Source organism: Ursus americanus, chromosome X (assembly GCF_024610735.1).
Source record: "Ursus americanus isolate L20-20 chromosome X, mUrsAme1.1.p, whole genome shotgun sequence".
In the NCBI taxonomy this organism is placed as follows: Eukaryota; Metazoa; Chordata; class Mammalia; order Carnivora; family Ursidae; genus Ursus; species Ursus americanus.
The window spans coordinates 74537791-74547536 of record NC_142164.1 but is presented as its reverse complement, the minus strand read 5'-3'; the positions used below and the strand labels follow the sequence as shown (position 1 = coordinate 74547536).

General features: G+C 40.8%; 1 protein-coding gene across 1 annotated transcript; it reads left to right on the top strand.

Annotated features, from left to right (window-relative positions):
• Nucleotides 1–4750: 4750 nt before the first annotated feature.
• Nucleotides 4751–6253, top strand: LOC148106945 (germ cell-less protein-like 1). Its single transcript, XM_087860060.1, has one exon. It carries the CDS (start codon nt 4751–4753, stop codon nt 6251–6253), a length of 1503 nt encoding a protein of 500 aa, XP_087716186.1.
• The last annotated feature ends 3493 nt before the right edge of the window (nt 6254–9746 follow it).

Below are 9746 nucleotides of genomic sequence, written 5' to 3'. Positions count from 1 at the left end.
GAAACTGATGAACTCTGCTGAAGACATTGTCCATCTCAAGGAACACAAAATTGGCTTTCACTTGTTGTGATAAGTGATATTTATACTCCCAATACAGTCTGTGTCACACTGGGGTGCTACTTCTTATATAAACACCCATATGGCCCATGCTAACTTAACCTATGTATTCAGGATAATTGTTAGAGACTTTTAGATACTTTAAACTAAACATTCTAGCAGGTCTTGTTTCCCTGGGGAAAATGAAATTATCCAGAAACATTCAAGCCAGTTTCTTTAAGAAACTCCCAGGAAAAACAACTTCATATATGCTATGTGACCTGCAATTCCCACATTGAGCATAATAATAACTAGCAAGGATAGCTCAAAAACTTGTCTTTGACTCTAACAAAAGTCATGTGGCTCTCTAAAACAGACCCAGGTGGATTGATTGCCTAGGTTTTATAATCTAGGCCCTTGACTTCAAGACTTGTTTCAAGGACTAATAATCATTGTGTTTTGTGTGATTGCTTGTTCTGCAGTAGGCCAGTGCATCCTATCCAGAGCCCTAAACACTACTGCACAGCCAGTGTCACATCAGAGGACTCAACTATGCATTGTACACCAAAAGGAGCGGGAAAGACTGACCCATGACTGATTACAGACTACATTTTCTGAACAAACTCCTGATGGGCAAAATCAGAGCGATGGTGAAAATCTAGACAAAATGGATTAATGCCTTGTGACTTAATGTCTTTGGTCAAATGGGGGTACTACAAAAGAAAACAAAAATCTCCTGACATCCAGGCTAGGACATGTTGTTCTCCCATTGGACATTAAAAAATCTCACAACTTCGGACGAGGTCACTCTGAGGCCATCATAAAGTGAGACAAAACAAAGGCTGCTTCATAATTTTTTTAAAGCACAGACAAAAATAAGATCACTGTACAAACCATCATACATTTCTCTCCTATCTAATATGAATGACGGCTAGATTTTTTTGTTTGTTGTTTTTTTTTTCCCTTTTGTTTCTACCAATTACAGCTTTAAGCTCACTCTAATCTGTTCTCTCTATACAAGAGGTTTATTAAAATAATCATGGGGACACTCTCTCTTCCTGACAGCATCCAAACCCAATCAAAACTCTGCTTTCCTTACACTGTCACCCAAATCACCTCACACAAGCTCAAATCAATATGCCTTTATATCACCCTTTAATATGCCTTTTATATCACCCTCTTACATATATGGCTCACATTTCCCCATCATATGCTTTCTCTCTTACTGCAATGAGTAATAAACCCAACGTGTTCAAGTACAAATGTATTCATGGTAGTCTTTAGCTGGAAGGCATTGACATATTGTGTTATGTTAATGTTGATGACAAAGCAAAATGAAGAATAAAATATGATCACTACAATAGTCCCATATGCTAATATTTGTAAAGTAATTTTCAGTTTACAAAGACATTTATTTTGTATCCTCTCTATAGGCAATTCCCAGGTCTCAAGACTGAGAAGAGGGCTGGCATAATGCTGGAGATATTAACAAAAAGAACAGTAAAAAAAAATCAAACAGAAAATCATTGAAAATGGATTTTTGTGCTAGTGGAATGGAGGAAGGAACACAAAGTTGAGTTTTGGACAATGAGTTTGAGATGATGGCCCGACAACCAGCTGATGCCTTCTGGACCACAGAAGGCAAGACCCAAATTCCTCAAGTTCCAGAGCACAGAGTTTCAGAATGAATGGCCTTTGGATGGCTACCAACCTTCCAAAAGCCCTGTCCCCAGCCTTCATAGCATCTCAGCAAGCACAATGAAGACAAATGAGACCCTATAAGTCTAAACGTGACCACTTTGTACTTCTGTTTTTCTATCCCCTCTCCACCCCCACAAATATCACCAACCCACTTAGGGGTTATCCAGACGACCTATATATTCAGAAGTAGAAGGAAAGGAAAAATTCACTTGGGGCAACTTATTATAGAACAGCTCTATGTAACAGAACTCCCAGTGCTGATAGAAATGTTCTATTTCCACACTGTACGCAGTGCAGCAGCCACTATTCATGTGCAGCTAATGAGCACTTCAAATGTGGCTAGTGAGACCGAGTTTTCAATCTTATTTAATTTTAACGAAGTTTAATAGTCACATGTGACTAGTGACTACTATATTGGAGAATGTAGCTCTAGAGGAAGTCTCCTCTCCTGCTGGTGGACCATAGTCGACCACTTACCTTCACCCAAACCATGCTCTTCATGACTGCTTGGAAATTTTTAATTCACTTAAAGCCACAGTCCTTCATAAAATCCCACATACTTCAAATGCACTAATCAAAACCATCAGTTGCTTATAGCTTCCTAGTTTTATCATTGCCTTGTTTTATTTATTTATTATTATTTTTTTTATAATTGACAGGCATCACAAGTGTAATGCATTGGGTTCATGTGATGAATACTTCTCAGAGAATCGAGGATTTTTTAAGTATTCAAATCTTAGCATGACTTTGCCCAGGCAGTTTTCATCCTTTCCACTGCATCATATCACCCTGCTTGCTTCTAGGCCCCAAATCAAATTTTGCTACAATATGGAATGAAATCATCCTTTGGTGTCTAACTTGAGGAACGAATCACAACAATTGATGTGGAAAACGCGTTCAAGGTCTAAGGTAAACTTTTACCTGCACTGTTAGAACAAATCACCCTCAAAGACTTGTCATAGTATCAGTTAGCTATTTATTGTCTAAATATGAGGTAAATTTCAGTTCTCTTGTCTACTAGAAAAAAAATTCTTTCTGTCTTCAGAACATCATGAGCAAAAAAATATTCCTCCACCCCTGATATATTTTTACAGTCTATAAGACATTACATGATCAGAAGACCTATTGAGGCAAAATTTGTATTTCTGAAGCACCTGAGGTCAAAGCAGAAGTCCATGCATGGGCTATGAATTTGAGAGTCTATGACATTTAGATGGTGACTGAAGTCAAGCAAGTAAACCTTGGAACATGGGGAAGATGATACACCCCTTTCAAGAGACTTATTGTAAATAAAAGAAAGGGCATTGAGGCCCATGTAGCTGAGTGGACAAGTGAAGTGGAAACTTATGTGGGCTCATAAAACATTAATGTCTTGGGAGTCATGTTATTAGCCAAAAAGGTGATGTCATGGAAACCTTGGGTTTTGTTTCAATCCACTTACTTCAATGCGTCTTTTTGGCTCACCCCAATTCAAAATGTTAAGTTTAATCCTATGGTTTGGGTCATGTGCTTCTAGAACAGGTGTATTTTGCTATTTTAACTCTCATCGGACAGCTTTATTTCCAAATTCTGTGGTCGAGACCCGGCGAGCACCTCCTGTGGACCTTATGGATATACACTCTCTCCCCGTCCCTTTATTTTCCTCTTGAAAAGATTTTTCTTTTTGGTAGCGCATTGATAAATCTTTCATCAAAATTCCAATGTCATCTTTGTGTTCCTTATACATAGACCCTTTATTTTTTATTAAAATATTTTATTTAGTTATTTGAGAGAGAGAGAGAGCATGAGCAGAGAGAGGGAGAAGCCGACTCCCTGCTGAGCAGAGAGCCCAATGCAGGGCTTGATCCCAGGACCCTGAGATCATGACCTGAGCCAAGGGCAGACGCTTAACCAACTGAGCCACCCAGGCACCTCTGTATAGACCCTTTAAACAGTACCATACTTTACACTTTCTGATGTCTGTGTCTATCCCATCTACATCTTTCTCCTTTATAAGCCATTGCTTGTTAGGTCCCTTATATCTTTCAACATGAGCTCTAAGACTGCTAGCCTCTGTTTTTCATAGACTACTAAATCTATCTCAGGGACCCCACTGGAAGGGGACATAACAGAAGAAAGTTTGTATACTGAATTGTAGTCACATTTCAGTCCTGCCTCCTTAAGATAGGCAGAGAGAGAGAGAGAGAGAGAGAGAGAGAGAGACTAAAAATGATCTAATCAAGCCCGAGGGAGTACAGTTGAGGGAAGACTATCTCTGCCATGAAGTTGTGAGAAAACTTGGTCTTTCAGCCAGATCTCAAATGTTGAAAATGAGTTTTTGTTTGGAAAAAAAAATAGGGAAAGTGCCATACGGAGAGGGTTCAAGATATTCAAACAGGTAGGAAAAAAAAAATAAAACCAAAGGGTGTTCTGGGAACTTAAGATTTCTCCAAAGCTATGTTTCTCTGCCTATGGAAAACAGAGACATGAACACAAAAGCAGATGGTTTACACACATACAAAGAGTTGAAATTGGCTGTGTAACTTAATGCTATTTAAAAACAAAAGTTAAGTGGCAAATCAAAGTCTGGGGTGAAATTACCACGTTTATCACAGAAAATCTTTTCACAGTCTGAAGTAATGAGCTAATTTTTAAAATTAAATAAGAGGACAAAATTGAGACCAATATGTATTTCTCCAAAAGGGAACGGTCACTAAATATTTTAGATGGACAAGAATGAATTATGTTCTTGAAAGTAATGGGGAAAAATCATGTAAAAGGGCCCCTGCTCTGACATAAATCTTTGAAGGGACCCACAGAAGCCCCAGAGCGTGAGTTAAACAACGTGGTCTTCGTGGTAGGAGTTACCTTTGTCCAACTGGGTTGGGCCTAATAGGGTGTGGCTTAGCGTGGCGTCCTAAGTGACGTAAAATCTGACGTCAGCTCTACCCGGCAGCACTTTGGGCTGAGCTAGTGCCCGTGGTAACTGTGCCTGGTGAGGAAGTGTGTCCTTTGCCGCCTTGAGGTACAGTCAATGGGAGCACTAAGCAGTCGAATGTTATGGCCCAGGGCGGGGCGTGCCCAAGAAGAGCTAGGTGCTGCTGGAGAGGAGGCAGTGGAGGTAGCAGTGGCAGTGGTAGAGGCAAGGGAGGAGGACAGTGAGGAGGCCGGACCCACCACCAGTCAGGGCGGCCTCAAGCGGAAGTTAGGCCCAGGAGGTCCCCACGCAAAAGTGCCCCGCCGGAAGTGTGCCAGAGACAGTTCAGGGTCGGTTTATGAGGCACTCTTCCTGAGAGGGGAAAACAGTGATGTGCGGATCCGTGCACTGGGGGAGGAGTGGAATTTACACAGGGTCTACTTATGCCAGTCAGGGTACTTTGCTAGCATGTTCAGTGGTGCTTGGCGGGAAACAACCATGAATACCATAGAGTTGCAGATGCCTGATGACAACATTGATCGGGAGGCGATGCATGAAACTTTAGGTTCTCTGTACCAAGACACCGTGCTCATCACACCTGGACGAGTAGTAGCCATCCTGGCCACGGCCAGCATGCTGCAGATGGATGAGCTAATTCAGCAATGTGGAGAGGTGATGAAGGAGACTGTCAGTGCCCAGACTGTGTGCAGCTATTACTACTCTGCTGAGAGTTATGGCCTCCAGTGCATCAGGACCATGTGCCTCCAGTGGCTGCTGGATAACCTGATGATCCAGCATAATGAGGAGCTATTGCGAGAAGTCAGCCCGGAACTCATGAAAGAGCTCGTTGCCTCTTCAGAGCTCTTGGTTATGGAGGTAGAGATGGACGTGTACACCATGCTGAAAAAGTGGATGTTCCTGCAGCTGCAGCCAACATGGAGGGGCTCCCACAGAGCCTTATTACCTGATGCTGATTTGTGGTTTACCAGGTCCAGGAGCGAGTCAGAAGGCACCCCTTTCCTGGAGACTGAGCAGGGCAGAGACTTTGTGCCAGTGTTCCAGCAGCTGCGGCTTGCTTACATAATCTGTGACTTGCCATCAGCACACATAATTGACCAGGATGCCCTGATCCCTGCTGCATGGCTTACCCCAGTATACAAAGAGCAGTGGCTTGCACTGCTCCAGGCTGAGCAGACAAGGGAACTTGGACCCATAGACATCTATCTGTCTGATCTCCAGGGGAACAGCATGCGGTGTGGGGGCCGGCTGTGCAGAAATGAGCAGTGCAGTTGGCGATGGGCTGGTTTCAACTTCGGCTGGGACCTGGTGGTGTGCTATACCAACCGGCGCATCATTTTCCGGTGCAATGCCCTGAACAAGTCCTATGGCCTGGGGGTTAGCTTACTTTGTCAGAGAAAGGTTGCATTCCGCCTGCGCTTGACCTCCTTGGACAGGGCTGGAAGAGCTGTTTTCAGGAAGGACACAGAATACCAGATGCTTTCCTTGAGAAAGGATCAAGAGTTAGAGGTAGTGAACCTGGAAAACCAAGAGGTGGCCTTCCCCATATATGTGGCCTGTAACTTCCTGTATCTCCCACATGAGGGACGCTGCCCAGAGTAAGCACCAATGCCAAAGCTTACAGGTTTGTGAACTATAGCTGGTAACATTTGAGACTCTTTATGGGCATATATGAAAAGGACATATTTTTAACAAAATGTTTTAACAGACATTGGTTTGTTAAAAACAAAATAGTTTTAACAGAATGAAGCACCTCTAAAAATCATCTGTGCTATTAATGTGGCAACCTGTCCTCCTGATTTACTATTCCTTAACCCCCACATCATCTCTACGGAGACCAAGACCAATTGACTTTAGAAACTGTGAACCTACTTACTGTACTACTCTTAGTAGAACTCTTAAAATATGCAATTCCTTTAGTTTGATTAAATGGATATGAAAGGAATACCTTGACTTATCTTTCAGTTGGTGTGTTTGGAACTGCCCTGTCTAACTCATTACCACCACTGCCACTAGTTTCATTCAGATTGCTCCCTCTTCCCCATTTCCTGCCACTGAGTGTACTCCTTGGTTTCCATGATATCTCACTGTGCAAACACACCCATACTACACTGATGATCTTCTTTTTGTTGGTTGTTCCTCAACCTAATACTATTTTGATGTTAGTTAATTTCCCTAGCATTTTAACCCCAGAATTTCACATTTCAAACTTTATAACATCTTATATTGGAGGGGCAGTGAAAAGAAGCTGTTTGATTCTGTGAGGATATTCCTTTAATAAATATAGCTCTTTTTTTTCTCCTTGTGGCACGTAGTCATGAATTATTTATGCACCAGAAAGAACTTTTTAAGCAAGTCGATGGCCTTTGCTCTTCAGAAATATTTGATGTCCAAATTGTGTTTGGCATTAACTATTCCCTGCTTAAGAGCAGGACTGATAACCTCTGGAACGAAATGCCTTTGAATTACAGTGGGAATTATTTGGCATCTGGAAATGGGATCAAAAGGTAAGAAGTCCAAGCTAGTAACTTAAAGGGTAAGGTAGAAAGTGTTTTTGTCAAGAAGAGAGAAATGCACTAGTTGTGATTTAAATATGTTGCTTTCTGATTACTGCTAATTTGAAAGCTGCCACCATCCCATTCCCTCGCAAACGCCCTATTTGTTGCATTTTACTGAGTGATTTCTTGTAGTTAAAAGTAAAATAACAGAAAATTCTGTTTAGTAACCCATACACATAATAGGTAACATGCTTGGAAGGAATGTGAAAAACTAATATAAGATGAACAAATGAATAAAAAAAATAACAGATTTAATGTTTTACTTAGTTCAAACCAGAATTTTTCTGGCTGGTGTGTAGTTCTCTTCCCAATTAGATTTTATCCTTTGTTATCCAGTGAACAAATTATTTTTTACTGCTTGTTTGTTTATTCTTTAAGGATGTTTGAAAGTCTTCTTTTTTTATAATAATATTTTTTATTATATTATGTTAGTCACCATACAGTACATCCCTGGTTTTCGATGTGAACGTCCATGATTCATTAGTTGCGTATAACACCCAGTGCACCATGCAATACGTGCCCTCCTTACTACCCATCACCAGCCTATCCCATTCACCCACCCCCCTCCCCTCTGAAGCCCTCAGTTTGTTTCTGAGAGTCCATAGTCTCTCATGCTTCATTCCCTCTTCTGATTACCCCCCCTTTCTTTATCCCTTTCTTCTCCTACCGATCTTCCTAGTTCTTATGTTCCATAGATGATAAAGAAAGTCTTCTTTATCTCAAACCCACATACTAATATTGGAGTAATAATTACATAACAGTTACCTGAAATGGCTCAGTCAGGAAGCTGCTATTCACACCCTTTGATGTTTGCCTTTACTTTTGCATTTTTCCCTCTGTGTTCACTTACACTCCGTATATCCTAACAACTACAAATGACAGATTTCATTTCACATTTTTAATTAACGGATGTTGGGGAAAGAGTAGTGATTAAGCAGAAAGATAGAAAAGTAAGAATTAGTTTTGTTTGGTTGGTTTTTTTAGTTCTATAACAATTTCATTTCCTTTATATAAACTTTCTAAGCAATTGCAGATTACTTGTTTCTTGAGCAGAATGCCAGGATGCCATTTCACCAAAAAAGAGGTATCCTCCCTTGGAAAATTCAGAGAGTACTTAGGTAGAAATGCACCTTGACTGAGAGATCTACTTGTGGGTTCCTCCTTCAAAATTAGTTTTGAATCCTTAAATTTCTTTTTGCTGTTTTCAATAGAAGGCTGCTTAATAATGTTCAAATAGTGACAGCTTAAATGCACTCATTTAAACATTTAAACTTTCACAAACCCTGGCTGTTGCCGTTTGCCAGCTTATGCGATTTATCCAATATCAGTCTTTAAGGTTTTTTTTTTTTATCTTTTCTTTTCTTTTCTTTTCTTTTCTTTTCTTTTCTTTTCTTTTCTTTTGGACTGCTAAGCTTGAGGAGGAAAGCTTCCCTCCTTAACACTCATTTTTTTTAACAGCCTCCCAGTAAAGGAATGGGGAAATGGGGGACTCAGGACAAAATACATAGTCATGGTAATGCTATGTGAAAGAAACTAAATAACAGCAAACTAAATGTCACACCAAAGGAGATATAGATCTACACTATAGTCCTTGACAATGATACAGATACATCCTTGTCCCTGTCTTTCCCTCTATGTATGTCTGTGTTTCTGTCTCTCTGTCATTCCCTATCTCTGTCTCTATTGTCTGTGTCTGTCCCTGCATCGTTGTCCATCTCTGTCTACCTCTGTATGTCTTAGTGTCTATCTTTTGTCGGACTCTGTCTCTGTCTCTTTCTGTTTCTGTCACTCTGTGCCTGTAAGACTTTCTGGGTGTCTTACTTTTTTTTTTCTTATAATAATATTTTTTATTATATTATGTTAGTCACCATACAGTACATCCCTGGTTTCTGATGTAAAGTTCGATGATTCATTAGTTGCGTATAACACCCAGTGCACCATGCAATACATGCCCTCCTTACTACCTGTCACCAGCCTATCCCATTCCCCCACCACCCTCCCCTCTGAAGCCCTCAGTTTGTTTCTCAGAGTCCATAGTCTCTCATGGGTGTTTATCTTTCTGTCTCTGTCCCTCTTTGTAAATGTGTCTCTTTCTCCATCTGTCTGTCTCTTGTCTTTCTCTTTCTGTCTCAGTCTGTCTCTGTCTCATTCTGTGTCCGACTGATTTTTCAATCACTCTGCCACTATCTCTTTCTTGCTGAATGTCTCTCTCATTCTATTCTTGTCTTTCTCTGTTTCTGTGTCTGTCTCACAGTCAGTCTGTCTTTGTTTTTTCTACTTCTATCTATCAGCATCAGCTTATCTCCCTACCTCTGTCATTAACTGCTACTGTCGGCCCTAATTTGTATGTGCCTCCATATATCCCTGCCTATGTCTGCTTTCCTCTGTCTCTATCTCTGTCTCTGAACTCCCTTTCCTATGTATCCCAGACTAACTGTACACCTACCCCATTATAGCTTTGGAGAAATCTTAAGTTCCCAGAACACCCTTTGGTTTTATTTTTTTTCCTACCTGTTTGAATGTCTTGAACCCTCTCC

Coding starts and splice junctions, on each gene's coding strand:
- LOC148106945 (XM_087860060.1), top strand. CDS start 4,751: ATGGGAGCACTAAGCAGTCGAATGTTATGGCCCAGGGCGGGGCGTGCC.